Here is an 18,703-nt window from a genome sequence, read left to right as displayed (position 1 = left end):
AAACATCCGTCAGAAAAAATCTGATGGATTTTGTTGTCGGAATGTCCGACCGTGTATATGGGGCATTAGTCTTATGCCTCGTACACACGGTAGGATTTTCTGACAACAAAATTGTGGATGTTGGCTCAAACTTGTCTTGCATACACACGGTTCCACAAATGTTGTTGGAAATTCCGAACGTCAAGAACACGGTGACGGACAAGACGTACGACGAGCCAAGAAAAATGAAGTTCAATAGCCAGTGTGGCTCCTTGATTCCGAGCATGCGTGGACTTTTGTGCGTCGGACTTGTGTACACACGATCGGAATTTCCGACATGTGTTGTTGTCGGAAATTTTGAGAACCTGCTCTCAAACATTTGTCGGCAGAAATTCCGACAACAAATGGTCTATGGAGCATACACACGGTCGGACTTTCCGACAACAAGCTCACATCCAACATTTGCTGTCGGAAAATCCTATCGTGTGTACAAGGCATTGGTCTTTTGACTAAAATGGCGTTTTAGTCCCATTTTATTCTTTTGGCTAAAATGCCATTTTAGTTTTAGTCGTATTTTAGTCATCTCAGTTGTTTTCGTTTCACTTGTATTTTAGTTAACTGAAATAGTATTCATTTAGTCGACTAAAATGTTTTGGTCGTTTTAGTCAATGAAATTAACACTAGTGTGGGGGGGCTTCTCAGCCGAGGGAGTGGGGGGCTCACTCACAATTTTGCCTAAGAACACCGCCATGGATAAAGAACGGTACAAAAACATCCCCCGAGAGCAACTCGGACAACATATTTGGTGAGGAACAATGCCTTTTTCAGCATGATGGAGCACCCTGCCATAAGGCAAAAGTCATAACTAAGTTTCTTGGGGAACAAAAAATTGCAATTTTGGGTCCATGGCCAGGAAACTCCCCAGACTTTAAAGAGGAAGTAAACCCTGATGAGTTTACTTCCTCTTTCATTCCCTGCAAAGGTAAAGCATAATGGACTACTATGCATCGCATCGCATTGCATCGCATAGTAGTCCATTATGTGCCACTTACCTGACACAGGAGCCAGCGATGTCACCGCTGTCACCGCTGTCCCCTGTAGTCCGGCGCATCCATCTTCTCGGTGGGTCTCGCTGCTCCGCCGCGGTCATTCGGCGAAGCCGCAATGACGTCACTCCCGCGAGGCATATCGCCGTTGACGGCAGCATGCTCAGTAGACGGCGGTGCCTGTCTTTCGGTAAATATCTCCTAAACCGTGTAGGTTTAGAAGATATTTCTTGGACCTACAGGTAAGCCTTAATATAGGCTTACCTGTAGGTCAAAGTGTGTTGTAAGGGTTTGCAACCACTTTAATCCCATTAAGAACTTGTGGTCAATCCTCAAGAAGCAGGTAAAAGGCTCCCCCACCCCCCACCCACCCACACACACACATTCTGACAAACTCCAAGCATTGTTTATGCAATAATTGACTGCTATCAGGTCAGGAGGTGGCCAAGAAGTTGATGGACATCATGCCAGGGAGGACTGCAGAGGACTTGAAAAAGAAGGGTCAACACCACAAATATTGACTCTTTGCATAGACTTCATATAATTGTCAATAAAAGCCTTAGACACTTATGAAATGCTTGTAATTATACTTCAGTATCCCATAGTAACATCTGACAAAAAGGTCTAAAAACGCAGAAGCAGCAGACTTTGTGAAAATTAATATTTGTCATTCTTAAAACTTTTGGCCACGGCTGTACTGCCATGTAATCAGAGAGAGCTGCTGAGAGACTTTCATGACGAAGACATGGCTATGCCCTTATTGTGTGACATTTACTGCCCCTGGGGTAATATTATGTCAGCCCTGCTTTCCCAGGAATGCGGTCTGGCTAGGTCATGTGACATCATTGTGGCATGAGCGATGACTGTGACGCTCTGTGTGATAGAGGGTGATGTCATCATTGCCCTGGATCATCTCTACCTTCATCCACCGCGTCACCAAGTCTGGAACATTGATGAGTCTGAGATGTCCATGGTCTGTCCAGGCCTAGACTCTGGAAAGGCCATGTAGGCCAATGTTTGGGGAGCCAAATCGCAGAGGTGACATCTCTCCCTTCTATCATCATCTGATCCCATCCCTTCCAATGTAAGATGGAGAGGATAAACCATCAATGTACTGTATGTAATTCATACAGATTTTCTGCTGCATAATATTCAAGTGCAAAAGGAGAGTGCCTTAGAGATTGCAGTATGAACTGTCTTTGCTCTCTCATAGATATCTAAAGGAATGGCATCTGTCAATTGCCAACACGTTGATACAGTGGTTGTGGCTCAGGAGAATAGGGATGTTCATAAAACACAATTCACCCACAACCCAACTATGGCAACACGGTGGCTCAGTGGTTGACATCTCTGACCTACGGAATGTGTGACTTTGATGGGGACATTAGATTAGAGTGCAAGCTCCTGTGCAGCAGATTGGCAGAGAGCTGTCCCTGCAGTTGTTCTTTGTACTGTGCTGCTGAATAGGACAGTGCTATATATCGTTTACCAATACAGAGAGGTGACCTCCCCAAGGTTCAACCATTGGAGGACAGACGGACAGACAGAAAGACAGACTCCCTTTCCTTCAGCAGGGTCCAGCCATAGGAGGACCTAAAGACACTTCCCCATACCAGTGAACAACCATAGAAAGACAGACAGACCACCCACCACTAGTGTCCAGCCATAGGAGGACTGAGAGACTTCCCCCTCACCAGTGTACCGCCATAGGAGGATGGACAGTCAGACTCTTCCTGTCACTAGTTTTCAGCCATAGGAAGACAGACAGACAGACAGACAGCCCCAAACTCTCCCCCGCAAACCAGTGTCCAGACCAAGAGGACAGATAGACAGTGCTCCCCACCAGTGTCCAGCCATAGGAGGACAGACAGATGACTTTCCTTACTACTGTCCAGTCATCAGAGGACAGACAGACTCCCACACAACCAGTGTCCAGCCCATTAGAGGACAGACAGACAGTGCTCCCCACCAGTGTCCAGCCATAGGAGGACAGACAGATGACTTTCCTTACTACTGTCCAGTCATCAGAGGACAGACAGACTCCCACACAACCAGTGTCCAGCCCATTAGAGGACAGACAGACAGTGCTCCCCACCAGTGTCCAGCCATAGGAGGACAGACAGATGGACTTTCCTCACTACTGTCCAGTCAACAGAGGACAGACAGACTCCCCCACAACCATTGTCCAACCCATAAGAGGACAGACAGATGGACTTTCCTCACTACTGTCCAGTCAACAGAGGACAGACAGACTCCCCCACAACCATTGTCCAACCCATAAGAGGACAGACAGACAGTGATCCCCACCAGTGTCCAGCCATAAGAGGACAGGCAGATAGACTTCCCATCCCTAATCTCCAGTCATCAGAGGACGGTCGGACTATCCCCCCCCCCCCCACCAGTGTCCAGCCATAGGAGGACAGACAGATAGATAGACTTCCCCCTCACTAATGTCTAGTCATCAGAGGAGAGACAGACTCACTTACCCTCCCCCCATCAGTGCCCAGCCAAATGAAGACAAACCCCTTCCCCCACCAGTGTACAGTCCACCCCCCCCCCCCTCCCCAACCACCTTTCCCAGCAGTGTCAAGCCATAGGGCAGTGATGGCGAACCTTGGCACCCCAGATGCTTTGGAACTACATTTCCCATGATGCTCTGGCACTCTGCAGTGTAGTGGAGCATCATGTGAAATGTAGTTCCAAAACATCTGGGGTGCCAAGGTTCCCCATCACTGCCATAGGGGGACAGAAAGTCTGCCCCCCCCCCCCACTATAGTGTCCAACCGTAGAATGACAGACAAACCGGTGTTCTGTCGAGAAGTGTCCCCCATCGAATAGTGCCACACTTCACCTGATTTGCCGATCAGCTGGAGTGACGTGATCAGGACGCAAGTGCACAAAGGAGGAGGCATCTCTCGATGGGAGATACCATTTCATGGCCACAATTAGGACCTATACAAACAGCGGGGGAGACCGTAGTTCTCACATTGTGCCTGGCTGTTGCGGGGCATCTTTACAGTGTGCCGATGGTCTGGTTTTGTCTGTGTTGCGGGGCGGGTTTGCTGTGATGAACGGCCGGTTTTGCCTGTGTGAAAGGGTGGGTTGCATCACGCGCAAAACCAGCTCTTCAACACAGCCACGAGCCGCCGTCCACCAGCAGCGATGCACAATCTGAGAACTGCGCTGTTTGTAAAGGTTTAAATTGTGCCTGTGAAATGGTATCTCCCATCGAGAGATGCCTACTACGATGTGCGCATGTGCCCTGGTTACGTCAGCCCAGCTGATCGGCAAATCAGCTGTTGTGCTGTTCTCTACGGCGCATGCGCAGTACATGCCGGGCACTTCTTGATAGCAGGCACTTCTCCGCAGAAAACCGGCTCTCCCTCCACTAGTGTCCAGCCGCAGGAGGAGAGTTATGGCCTATACACACGGTCGGAAATTCGGACGCAAAAATTCCAATTGGATTATGTTGTCGGAAAATCCGATCATGAGTGGGCTCTATCTGACTTTTTCTGTCTGAATTTCCAACGGAAAAAGTTTGAGAGCAGGATCAAAAATTTTCCGACAACAAAATCCGATTGGACTTTTTCCGATCGTGAGTAGTGAATTCCGACGCACAAAGTGCCACGCATGCTCAGAAAAAAATTGGAGATGAAAGCTATCGGCTACTGGCTTCTATGTAGTCCCGTCGTATGTGTTTTACGTCACCGTGTTCAGAACAATCAGATTTTCCGACAACTTTGTGTGACCGCGTGTATGCAAGTAAAATTTCGCCCAAAATCCGTCAGAAAAAAATCTGACGGATTTTGTGGTCAGAATGTCCGACCGTGTGTATGGGGCAATAGACTTCTCCTTTATCAGTGTCCAACTTCAAAAGGACAAACAGACCCACTTCTCTGAGAAGTTTCCAGCCATAGGAGGACAGACAGACAAAAATACTCTCCCCCACCACTTTCCAGCCATAGGAGGACAGACTGACCCCACCCCCCTCCACCACTTTCCAGCCATAGGAGGACAGACAGACCCCCCCACCACTTTCCACCCATAGGAGGACAGACAGACCCCCCCCCTACCACTTTCCACCCATAGGAGGACAGACAGACCCCCCCACCACTTTCCACCCATAGGAGGACAGACAGACCCCCCCCCCTACCACTTTCCACCCATAGGAGGACAGACAGACCCCCCCCCCCTACCACTTTCCACCCATAGGAGGACAGACAGACCCCCCCCCCTACCACTTTCCAGCCATAGGAGGACAGACAGACCCCCCCTACCACTTTCCAGCCATAGGAGGACAGACAGACCCCCCCAACCACTTTCCAGGCATAGGAGTACAGGCAGACCCCCCACCACCACTTTCCAGCCATAGGAGGACAGACAGACCCCCCCTACCACTTTCCAGCCATAGGAGGACAGACAGACCCCCCCCCCAACCACTTTCCAGCAATAGGAGGACAGACAGACCCCCCACCACCACTTTCCAGCCATAGGAGGACAGACAGACCCCCCCACCACCACTTTCCAGACATAGTGGGACAGACAGACCCCCCTCACCACTTTCCAGCCATAAGAGGACAGACAGACCCTCCCCCCCCCTCAACACTTTCCAGCCATAGGATGACAGACAGACCCCCCCCCCCACACTTTCCAGCCATAGAAGGACAGACAAACCCCCCCACCACTTTCCAGCCATAGGAGGACAGACCCCACTTCCCCCAGCAGTGTCCAGGCATAGAAGGACATACAGGGGTTGATTTACTAAAGGTAAACAGACTGTGCTGCTCCAGAGCTTAGTAAATGATATAAAGCTTAATTTTGCAAAGAATACCCAATCACGTGCAAGGAAAAACAGCTTTTTTTTTAGCTTACACATATTCGGATGATGGAAATCAGCAGAGTTTCTGCTCATTTCCTGAGCTCTGGAGCAACTATCTGTCCTTTCAGAGTTGCACAGTCTATTTGTCTTGAGGAAATCAAACCCCCCAGTCTCCCTCACCTTGTAGAGCTGACAGTATAATCAGCAGAGTCCCTCCATCCAGCATGGTCCTGCCAGCGATGGGCACCAAGTGATAGACACGAGGGTCGCTGCTCTGCGATGTAACCGAAGGAGGAACGGAAACCAGAAGAAATAAGTAGCTTGTTCCTCCAGAGTTCTGTTGTATTATTAGGAGTACAGAAAGAAAACATGCCCTCTTCTAACTGTCAGTCCTGGAACCCAAGCCTCTGTGGACGGGGCTTTCCCTGCCAGTTTAGGCTCAAAATAATTGCAAAAATTGAATATTCCAGACACATGGAGGCATTGGGGGGGATTTACTAAGACTGGAAAGTGTGAAATCTGGTGCAGCTGTGCATGGGAGCCAATCAGCTTCCAGGTTTTATTGTCAAAGCTTAACCACTTCAGCTCCAGAAGATTAATACCAAATATTTCAAACTCTAGCACAAATATTCTACCCCTCAATTTTCCTCTCAAAGCACAAATCCTATCCCCCTCAATCCAAATCCCCCTTCCCAGCACAAATTCCCCATACCCCAATGCCCCATCCTAGCACAAACCCTATATCTTAAAATTTCTAGAGTATAGTCTTCCCCTTGACTTCTGGTCGTGGCCGCCTAAGCGACTACGTCAGAAGCCTGGCACGTTGACTCCTGGGACATCTATGTCATCGATCCCAGAAGTCTTCGGGCATCTCGTATTATGGCGAGATTTTCTGACTACGGGACTACTGTGCGGGCATGTTCCTCGCGACTGCGCAGGCACGAAAAAGGGAGATGGCAGCTGCGCGAGAACCTGGAAATGAAGCCAGGATGGCTTCACTTTCCTTTGTGGTTCTGGTGAATTCCAACGGTCTTGATGATTTTGTTAGCATAATGATGGCTCGGAGTCTGGAACTCCGCTTTAAAAGCCCTTACGGGCTTTAGATATATGTAGCGGTACCCCCATAGGGGCTGTTAATAGGCTCTTTACCCCACTGATTACCTCGACTCTGCAAATCCTCCATCGCCTCTGACACCCTGGGTTCAGTCATCCTACCAACTGTATTAATAAAGAGCGACTAACACAGTATTAACCACTTGCCCCCTCCTGCCCAGGCCAATTTTCAGCTTTCAGCGCTGTCACTCTTTGAATGACAATTGAGCGGTCATGCTTCATTGTACCCAAATGACATTTTTATAATTTTTAGCACACAGATAGAGCTTTCTTTTGGTGGTATTTATTTGCTGCTGTTTTTTTTATTTTTTGCTAAATAAAACAAAAAAAGGGCAAAAATTTTGAAAAAAAAAACACAAAACTGTTTCATAGTTAGTTATAAAACAGGTAATTTTTCTCCTTCATTGATGTGCACTGATGAGGCTTCACTGATGGGCACTGATAGGCGGCACTGATGGACACAGATAGGCAGCACTGCTGGTGACTGATAAAGTGGCACAAATGGGCACTGATAGGTGGCACTGATTAGCACTGATGAGGCGGAACTGATAGATGGCATTGAGAAGTGGCACTGATGGGTGGCACTGATGGTTGGCACTGAGTGGCACTGAAGAGCACACTGAAGGGCACTGTTAGATGGCACTGATAAGCGGCACTGATGATCACTGATGGGTGGCACTGATGGGCACTGGTAGGCACTGGTAGGTGACACTGATAGGCAGCACTGATCTGTGGCACTGATTATGAGACACTGATGGGCATTGATTGGCAGCACTGGTGGGTATTGATGGGTGGCACTGTGGGCTCTGGTAGGTGGCACTGTGGGTAATGGTATGTGGCACTATTAGCTGACACTAGTGGCCACAGAAAATGCAGCCGCAGCTTTCTGTGTGAGGGACCGATGTTCCTCTGACAGAAGCGTTTCGTCTCCCCAGATGATGTCCTAGCAGACGAAACGCGTCTGGTCAATCATAAGTTATTTAAGATAGGGGTATAGGTTGTCTTTTGGGGAGCCTCACGAAATAGGCACATCCCTTAGTCATGAAATTTTCTGCGCTGGTGAAACCGATACCATATGTCCCCTCTCTAATAACTTACTCCACTGCTCTTCTGTAATCTCTCCTACATCAACCTCCCATTTCCCCCTACTTTTAAGACTTTCGCCCCTGTTAACACTCCTTTACAGATATGTGGATATATTTCTAAAACAAATCCCCTCTTCTTGGCCTTAAATAACTTTTAAAGAACTGCGGATTTGTTCCATTCTGGTCCCTGATTACCAAACTGTGCATTCAGGGCATGCCGAAAAAAAGGGTATTCCTTGATATACGGATGTCTTCAGCTAGCCTTGTTGTGTTGTAACTAAGGTAATCTTTGATAACAGGGTATAGCAAATTTGGCAGAACTTTAAGGTATTCTTGTTGTATTGTAACTTCCTCTGATATGATCCTAATGGTGTTGTTACACAGTATAGCTACAAGAATCAATAATGTGAACGCGGTATGGATGCCTGCTTTCAGTGTTCGCTATAAAATAAGAACGCACTTCCCGTGGAACTACAAGTACCACCAAGCTGAACTGTGTGAATGATGTCTGAAAGCAGTGTCTTTAAGCAACAAGATGGGCTATGCCCGCTCACCACTCTGGAACTCAGATACAACTGGCAACGATGTAGGTGATGAAGAAGACTCTATCAGGAACTCTTTCTGTATCCTGGCTCTGGGAAATGGCGCACGCCAAGCCACACTGTGGCCCACTTGGTTCTGAAGTGCAGGCATCTCTGGAACACCCTCCAGTCCAGTGCAGGGAAGAAACATTTCTGTCCACAGAAGTCCCTCTGGGTATAGCTGAACGGCTCCCCGCTGTGTAGGTCACAAATCAACAATATCTCATTGTCACACAGACTTCCTTCTGCCAGAGTCAAACGGCGTCCCAAGAGAAAGATCTAGGCTGCGCCGGTCCCTTTTATATCCTCTCCAAGCAGTCTGTTCTGTGACTGTCCACTCAGCATTATGTTAAAGTGGTTGTAAACTCTAGAGGTCGACCGATATGGGTTTTTCTCTGGCCGATGCCGATGCCGATATTTAGAAATCATGGCGGCCGATAGCCGATATATGATGCCGATTTTTTTGGGCCGATATATTAAGCCGATTTTATTTTATTTATTTATTTTTTTCCTTTTTTATTTATTATTATTTTTTTAATCCCCTTTGATCTAACACACCTTTCCCACTGGGGCGTTTTTCAGGCGCTTTTGGGCTAAAAATAGTGCCTGTAAAGTGCCTGCAAAATGGCTCCCCTGCAGTCTGTGTGAAAGACAGAGTGCTTTCACACGGAGGCGATGCGCTGGCAGGATCTTAAAAAAAAAGTCCTGCAAGCAGCACGTTTGGAGTGGTGTATACCCCTCCTCCACCACTCCTGCCCATTGATATGAATGGGCACCACTGCCAAAGCGCATGCAATGCGATTTGGCGGCAGTGCTTCATGGGCGCATTTAACCTCTTCCTTGGCCGCTAGCTGGGTTAGATGTGCCCCACTAGCAGCCAAATAGCACTGCTAAAATGATGGTAAAGAGCCGCTAAAACTTGCGTTTTACCATCAACGCCTGCCCGCTCCAGTGTGAAAGCAGCCTTCATAAGTGATACAGAAAATATCTTACATTTAAACATTTATTAAACAAAACAAACCTCCAATCAGTTTACTTGTATGTACGATTTAGATAAAAAAAAAAAAAAAAAAACTATATATTAAATAAAAACAGGTAGTCAAAACTTTTGGACGAAAAAAAAAAAATGGGCTAACTTTACTGTTTTTTTATTTTATTTTTATTTTTTAAATAGTGTATTTTTTTCCCCAAAAAATGCATTTGAAAGACCTCTGTGCAAATACCGTGTGACATAAAATATTGCAACAACCGCTATTTTATTCCCTAGGATCTCTGCTAAATATATATATATAATTTTTGGGGGGTCTAAGTGATTTTCTGACAGAAAATACAGGATTTTTACTTGTAAGCAACAAGTGTCAGAAAAGATTTAGTCTTTAAATGGTTAAACTGAGAACTTCTACACACAGAGATGACTTCATTCATTGAAGTGTAAACATTGTATCATTTTGTTCTTTTCTTGGCAGGCTGCCCAGAGAGGAGGAAAGTGTTTCTATGACGACTCAGGCAACTTACACTTACTTATATACAGAAGTCATTTCAAAGTCCCGTTTTATCAGCACAATCGGCCGATGCCGATTATTTAAAAAACGGCAAATATCGGCCGATATATCGGTCGACCTCTAGTAAACTCTCCCACACAACTTTGTCCCATGTAAATCAGAATAAAAAACCCTAATGAACACTGCTTGTAGATATCTCCTTACTTTCTTAGTATTGTTGTAATCCTTTTTGTTCTTTACAATGACATCACTGAGCATGCCCAGATCTCCCCTGATTTACGGCACACTCTCTATGTGCTTGTCTATCTGTTATCAGGACTTCCTACGACACACAGCACTGAAATCCTAGGAGGCTGCATAATCACTCAGCGCTTCCTCTTACACCCCCATGTGACCATGTGACATCACATGCAGTGTAAACCTGGCAATTACTGCAGTCTTATCAGCTGAAGCTGATAAAACTGACACAGGCAAACATTAGACAATCGGCAAAAGTAAATACTATGAAATAAAACAAGTCAGCTATGAACAGGGAAGCAGGGTTGCCATAGAAACGTTGAATTGAGAAGGAGGCTTGGTTAACAGTACAGGAAGTGCTCAATGTAAGGGCGGAAATACACTCCACTGTGGACTCAATACTTAAGATGGCGCTGCCTAACCCCTGGAAACAAGTTTTTTAAAGTTTCTTTAAACAGTAAGTAATATGCAATTTGGGCTGGATTACAGTGACTATAGTTTGATAATTACTTATTATAATGGACTAAATGAAAAGAAGCATCAGAGTGGGAGAGTTTACATCCTCTTTAAATGCAGTTCAGATCAGTCCTGCTGGCATTGAAACTTCAGCATTCGGAACTACACCTCCCACGATGCTTTGCTATGCATTTGGTCATAAGAAAAGGAAAATGACACATAGAGTCCAGTAAACACTAGAGGGAGCCAACCCCACATTAATAACACAGCAAAAATGTCTCTGAATTGCAGGCATAATAGCCAGCTCCTGGCTACATATACAGGATGCCTAGTACTAGAATTTCTGCCCATGATCTGACTTTCACGGTGATACCTCACATGTGCGGGACGATTACTGTTTGCGAGTGTTCGGGATTGACGCTCTCATTTGCCTTTGCGCACAAGCATGAGGGAACTGGGGCACTTTAAAATTTTCTCTTTTAATTATTAATTTATTTTAATTTTTACAAGGTTGCTTTAATTTGTCTAATACTTTTATTGCTGTCACGAGGAATGTAAACATCCTTGTGACAGCAATAGGCATGTGACAGGTACTCTTTATGGGGATATCTGGGGTCTATAAGACCCCAAATCCCTCCTCTGCCCTTAAAAGCATTTAGATTTTTTTTTTTTTAACGGCGTCGTTCGCATCCGGGTAAATCATAAGTAATGTCAGGACATCCCTTCTGGGTTGCCATAGCCCAGAGCAGATCAAAGCTGATCCAAGCTTTGTTTGTCTCTCCAATCAGCCGGAAGTGCTGGCTAGCTGCTAGGATTGCTTTTACAAGAGAGCTGAACGCCGGCTCTAAAAAAACAGTACACCCTCATCATCCCAGTATAACCACTTGAAGTCCAGCGATGTACGAGTCCAGAAATTGATTATGGTGTGTCTGTATCTTTCTAATTATACTGTATATGGAAATACAATCTGCACGTAGGCGGTTCCCATGCCATTCCAAGCAGTTGTCGCTCTGCTAGGGGTCCACTGAAACAAAGGGCTATCCAGGGGCCTACTGTCCCAGTCCTCATTGGCCTCACAGCACATGCAGTCCCGAGCTATTTACTAACTCAAAACCCTCTACTACGCCACCCCCCTGGCCCAGCATGGTAGTGGTCAAGAGTACTCTTGTTGCAGAGCCCTACGTTTCCCAGTGTTTCCAAGTTAGGGCTTCGACCGTCCAACCAAATACCTGGGGCCCATGTCACAAGAAGGCCCAAGTCACCCAACACGTGGTCCATAAAAGGGTCCGCCACCTTCTTCACCAGCAGGAGTGCAACTTCTTCAACTGACCACCACCACTCCCGAGCCCAACTTGGTTTACATCATGTACCTTGTTTCTAGAACCCAGTCCACCAGTACACAAGGAATGTCTCAGTCCACACCATACAGGCCTCTTTTTCCTAACTGTACTGGCCCATTTTACACACTTCCTCTCGGGTGTCAGGCATCCTCTTCCAGCCAGATGCAAGTCCAGTTTGTTTAGTTGCAATGAAGAGTACAATTTCTGAACATTGGCAGGGCATTAAAGCAGTGAACCAATATCTTCTGGTACAGTGTCCACTCTTTAGGTCATTGCTTGGTGTCTGGTATAACAAGGACCAAAACTAGGGAACCCCAACTGAGGGAACTGATCACAGATCCACTTACCTCTCTGCTACATTCTTCCTCTATAAAGGTACACCTTACTCCTCCCTCCACCCACTTAATATTAGACATGGGCACCGTCAAAAAATGTGTTTCATTTTGTTCCGTTTCGTATTGAACAAAAATCGTTGTTCGTGTCCAAAATTCAATTCGGATTCGTACGAAATACAAATGTTCGTTAGTTTAGTTAACTTTTTCGTAAAAATAATGAATGTTTGTTATGATGAATTTATCATTAAGAGGGGTTCTTACCATCCCTGTGCTTTACTGCCTTCCTGGGTTTTTAACTTTTAGGTTTGTTAACTTTCTTTTAACAATTACGAATGTTCGTTATGATGAATTTATCATTATGAGGGGTTCTCACCATCCTTGTGCTGAGTTCCCAGGTCTGTACACCCGCTGTGCCCATTATGAAGGGTTTGCACCAAAACTGTGTTGAGTTCCCAGGTCTGTACACCCGCTGTGCCCATTAAGAGGGGTTTCCACCATCACCGTGCTGAGTTCCCAGGTCTGTACACCCACTGTGCCCATTATGAGGGGTTTCCACCATCCCTGTGCTGCGTTCCCAGGTCTGTACACCCGCTGTGCCCATTATGAAGGGTTTGCACCAAAACTGTGTTGAGTTCCCAGGTCTGTACACCCGCTGTGCCCATTATGAGGGGTTTCCACCATCCCTGTGCTGAGTTCCCAGGTCTGTACATCCACTGTGCCCATTATGAGGGGTTTCCACCATCCCTGTGCTGAGTTCCCAGGTCTGTACACCCACTGTGCCCATTATGAGGGGTTTCCACCATCCCTGTGCTGAGTTCCCAGGTCTGTACACCCACTGTGCCCATTATGAGGGGTTTCCACCATCCCTGTGCTGAGTTCCCAGGTCTGTACACCCACTGTGCCCATTATGAGGGGTTTCCACCATCCCTGTGCTGAGTTCCCAGGTCTGTACACCCACTGTGCCCATTATGAGGGGTTTCCACCATCCCTGTGCTGAGTTCCCAGGTCTCTACACCCGCTGTGCCCATTATGAGGGGTTTCCACCATCCCTGTGCTGAGTTCCCAAGTCTGTACACCCGCTGTGCCCATTATGAGGGGTTTCCACCATCCCTGTGCTGAGTTCCCAAGTCTGTACACCCGCTGTGCCCATTATGAGGGGTTTCCACCATCACTGTGTTGAGTTCCCAAGTCTGTACACCCGCTGTGCCCATTATGAGGGGTTTCCACCATCCCTGTGCTGAGTTCCCAAGTCTGTACACCCGCTGTGCCCATTATGAGGGGTTTCCACCATCCCTGTGCTGAGTTCCCAAGTCTGTACACCCGCTGTGCCCATTATGAGGGGTTTCCACCATCACTGTGTTGAGTTCCCAAGTCTGTACACCCGCTGTGCCCATTATGAGGGGTTTCCACCATCCCTGTGCTGAGTTCCCAGGTCTGTACACCCATTGTACCCATTATGAGGGGTTCAGTAGTTGCTGCCCGTATTGTGTGTCAGCAGCTCTGTTGACGCCTGACGTCACCGAGCGTGACCCGGTGACGCCAGGCACCACGTGAGCCGGGGGATTGTCCATTCAGGGCTTTCACTTGCAGGCTAATTAGGTGGCAGGTATTCGGGTGGACTGTTCAGCTTTGGCCTGCCCGTAACACCGGTGCCTAATCCTGCCTTAGGTTTATGAAAGGGCACCCGCTGTTACCACTCCCATTTTGTTATACTTTATAAACTAGGTAAGCCGCTATCTTCAATTGCTGCACAGCCAGGATACTAGTCCCGTCCCAGACTTCTGGGTAAGGCATCTGTGTTTTGAGGTAGGAGACCTGCTTACAATCAGCCACATTATTATCTCTTTCTTATTTTGTTTAATTCTTTTATATTTTCTTTAGATGGATGTATCACTGTGACAGGGCAGTCCAATTGAGGTTGGGCCGTGTCTCAGACTTTGTCACCCATCTATTTATAATATTTGTAATAATTACATTTTTAATTTATTAAAAAAAAAAATAATTTCTTCTTCACTTTGTAAGGCTGAGTTTTATTTTAATTTAATTTTATTATTTTTGGCATGCATTTGTCTCCAGCCCGCTTTCCTTGTATGCCCTGATTTGCTGCCTCTTTTCCTGGGAGAATTTCTGCTCCAGCTTTGCATACTACAAGTGGCGGCTGGTGAAGTTTTAGGATGAGGGGGGCGCCAGACCTTGCCCTTCCTTTTTGACCCCTCCCACTTGGTGAAAATGGGCGTGGTTTCAGCAAAATAGTGGGCGTGGCTCTATGGTGGTGTGGTTAGTGTCTTAGATGAACGAGGGATGGAGGGAGAGGGAGAGAGGGATGGAGGGACAGCAGGCCCAGATCCTACACAACCATAGCAATATGTGTATTCTAGAAAGTTTAACAATCAGCAGATAAAGATATTCCAAACACCTGGTGTTAGCACTTCAATCATAGCGGCACCATGGTTATTATGGTGTCAGGATGATTGAAGCACATTATTTATATTATAACATTGTAATATAAAATGAAATCATTCAACTCACCATAATGCAGAATCAGTGGGAGCCCTGAGCGTGTCACTAGCCACGTCGCCTGCCACCAGATGCCATCAGGTGTCCCCAGTGGAGTCTGCCCTTACATCAGGTGCCCCCAGCAGAGTCCCTCCTTTCATGCAGCCTGTGTCCCACCAAATGCAGCCTGCGTCCCACCAAATTGCAGCAGCATGTGTCCCACCAAATTGCAGCAGCATGTGTCACCATCAAATTGCAGCAGCATGTGTCACCATCAAATTGCAGCAGCATGTGTCACCATCAAATTGCAGCAGCATGTGTCACCATCAAATTGCAGCAGCATGTGTCACCATCAAATTGCAGCAGCATGTGTCACCATCAAATTGCAGAAGCATGTGTCACCATCAAATTGCAGAAGCATGTGTCCCACCAAATTGCAGCAGCATGTGTCACCATCAAATTGCAGCAGCATGTGTCCCACCAAATTGCAGCAGCATGTGTCACCATCAAATTGCAGCAGCATGTGTCCCACCAAATTGCAGCAGCATGTGTCACCATCAATTGCAGCAGCATGTGCTCCACCAAATTGCAGCAGCATGTGTCCCACCAAGTTGCAGCAGCATGTGTCCCACCAAGTTGCAGCAGAATGCGTCCCACCAAGTTGCAGCAGAATGCATCCCACCAAGTTGCAGCAACATGTGTCACCACCAAATTGCAGCAGCCTGCTTCCCACCAAGTTGCAGCAGCATGTGTCCCACCAAGTTGCAGCAGAATGCGTCCCACCAAGTTGCAGCAGAATGCGTCCCACCAAGTTGCAGCAGCATGCGTCCCACCAAGTTGCAGCAGCATGTGTCACCGCCAATTGCAGCAGCATGCGTCACCACCAATTGCAGCAACATGCTTCCCACCAAATTGCAACAGCATGTGTCCCACCAAATTGCGGCAGCATGTGTCACCATCAATTGCAGTAGCATGTGTCCCACCAAATTGCAGCAGCATGTGTCACCATCAATTTCAGTAGCATGTGTCACCACCAATTGCAGCAGCATGTGTCACCGCCAAATTGCAGCAGCATGCTTCCCACCAAATTGCAGCAGCCTCCCATCAAACCCCCCTCCCCCCTTACTTACCTTGCAGTGTGTTGTCCTCTCCAGCTGTGTCTCCTGTGGAGAGGTCCGACCTCTCATACTTCCTGTTTCCTCTCTCCTGGGTGCAATTGGAGAGAGAAAACAGGAAGTGACATCAAACTCAGATGTCAATCAACCTCCCGGCCATAGCAATATATACTACGAATGGGCAAAAGCTACTCAGCGCTTCAGAAAGCGCCACAAGGCAGACTAAATGCCCGCAAATGAAGCGCCACGTCTGCAATCACATGATCTAAAGGTTTTTAGATGTGTATTGTCCTTATTTGTAATTGAGTATTTAATAAAAACTTCAATTTTTCTTATATACAGTATATTTTGTAAGTATATAATTTTTCTTTAAATCCTGCCAACTCTCCTACCCACACAATCCCAAGGGGCAATCCTCATCTGTTTTTTCAGACATTTTTGGGATGTGGTAGGTGCTGTCAGGATTTCTCATTGGTTGGTCCTCTCGGCTCTTTGTATATTTTCATTATGAGGGGTTCCCCCCATCCCTGTGTTGAGTTTCTGGGTCTGAGTGTAAACCCGCTGTGCCCATCATGAGGGATTCCCACTATCCCTGTGCTGTGCTGACTTCTGATTGGTGAACAAAACACCAGTTATTTTTCTGTTAATTTGGATCCGAAATTCCAAAATTCGTTTACGAAATTTCGTATAAAATTTGTAAGCATAGAAATTCCCACAGGGTTCCCACCATCCCTGTGCTGAGTTCCCAGGTCTCTACACCCGCTGTGTGTCTATTATGAGGGGTTCCCACCACCCCTGTGCTGACCTCCTGGGGTTTTAACTTTTAGGCTCGTTAACTTTTCGCAACAATTCCGAATTTTCGTTATGAATTTGGATCCGAAATTCGGAAACGGAATTTCGTATTTCGTACGGAATTCGTACGCATAAAAATTCGATTCGATAAAAAAACGAATGTACGAAATTCCTAGAAATTCATATGAATTTTCTTTTCTTACGAAATTAATCGCACATGTCTACTTAATATTATGGGGCCCTTCTAGAAGGGCAGGAACAACAGGTCACATCTAGTAAAATGAAGGGCCCTTGGGCATAAGTTAGCCCATTCCTACATGCATAAGGGTGTATATAGTGAACAAACCCATTCAAACCCCAGAAAAACAGACGTGTAACCTGCCATAGGTGGGATGGAACAGCAGGTGGGTGGCCCAAGATGTCAGCCCTGGTTGTGCAGGAGCAGTGCAGAGCCTCTGACACCAAATGAGTGTGAGCTAGGGTTGCCACCTGTCCAGGATTCACCTGGACAGTTTGGGTTTGGAATCACGTGTCCATGTTTTAGACCGCAGGGTTGCTGGCTGCAGTTGTCTAAGCGGAGAGTGTCTGTTACACTCTCACACTGCCCAAAGCCAGCGATAACAATGCCACCCAAACGCACACACACACACAGAAGGAAGAGGAGAGTGGGCTTCCCCCCACCCCTACCCCTCTGTGTCTGCCCTACACTTCAATCCTCAGGGATGTGCCTCAGAAAAGGAAAGTTGGGGCAGGAAATTTGAAGTCCAGCAGCCTCAGATACATCTGGATGAGAGGTGCTGACTGCCAAAGGGTGAATGTGCTCACCATCCATCCCTGTCTGTGACTGAAGTCTTCCCCTTCTCTCTCCTGCCTCTGAGTGAGTACAGTAAGGCAAATCAGGTGTTCGCAGAGCACCCCTTACATGAGCGTTCCCCTTTACACCAGAGGCCACAGTGTTTCCCTTTACATCAGAGTCTTCTCCGCACATCAGAGTTCTAAGTGTTCCCCCTTAAATCAGGGTTCTCAGAGCATCCCTTATGTTAGAGTCCCCAGAGTTCTCCCTCACATCAGAGTCCCCAGAGTTCTCCCTTACATCAGAGTCCCCAGAGTTCTCCCTCACATCAGAGTCCCCAGAGTTCTCCCTTACATCAGAGTCCCCAGAGTTCTCCCTCACTTCAGAGTCCCCAGAGTTCTCCCTCACATCAGAGTCCCCAGAGTTCTCCCTTACATCAGAGTCTGCAGAGTACCCGAGTACCCCCCCCCCCCCCTTACAGTGAAAGGTGGACTCTGGTGTAAATGTGGACTCTTGTTATTAACTTCATATGATTAGAAACGTTATTTAGAAGCAAAATATATGTATAGTTTATACTATAAAAAAAAAGATTGCTGTGCGCCGCTAAAGTGTTCGGGTTTGACTTGAAGAAAAGGTGGCAACCCTAGTGTGAGCAGGGGGCCTCTGTAGTAAATGATCCGCGGAACAAAAATACTTCATTCATTTTGCTCAATAGTTAAGTTAAAAACAGAGTCCTGTGTACCAAAGCTGCTCCATAAAGTACTCTCCCGATCTCTGAACTGGCTGAGCTCCCAACTATGAGACATGAATACATAGGGAATAGGTATAGTGGGTGACCCCATGGAATACCACAAAGTATGTGACATGAAAGAAATGTGATATGGTCACGTGGAGAGTAGAGTGTCAGCTCTGCTTCCTCTTACTGGCCGCATAGAGCAATATGACTACAATGTTTATAAAATGTGTCTACCACTTGAATCCCACTAATAAACTTGTACTGAAGAACAACGAACC

General features: G+C 46.8%; 1 protein-coding gene across 1 annotated transcript in view; it reads right to left on the bottom strand.

Annotated features, from left to right (window-relative positions):
* Positions 1-6,161, bottom strand: part of LOC143927471 (uncharacterized) — a 31,338-nt gene extending 25,177 nt beyond the window's left edge. The window contains exon 1 of the mRNA XM_077451562.1: positions 6,025-6,161. Coding sequence (XP_077307688.1) covers positions 6,025-6,070 — 46 coding nt within the window. The 5' untranslated portion in view covers positions 6,071-6,161. The remainder of the gene's footprint in view (positions 1-6,024) is intronic.
* Between the last annotated feature and the right edge of the window lie 12,542 nt (positions 6,162-18,703).

The sequence above is a fragment of the Lithobates pipiens genome, unplaced genomic scaffold, assembly GCF_037356315.1.
Source record: "Lithobates pipiens isolate NorthernLeopardFrog02 unplaced genomic scaffold, aLitPip1_a1.2 Scaffold_23, whole genome shotgun sequence".
In the NCBI taxonomy this organism is placed as follows: domain Eukaryota; kingdom Metazoa; phylum Chordata; class Amphibia; order Anura; family Ranidae; genus Lithobates; species Lithobates pipiens.
This window is presented reverse-complemented; position numbering and strand designations above follow the sequence as displayed.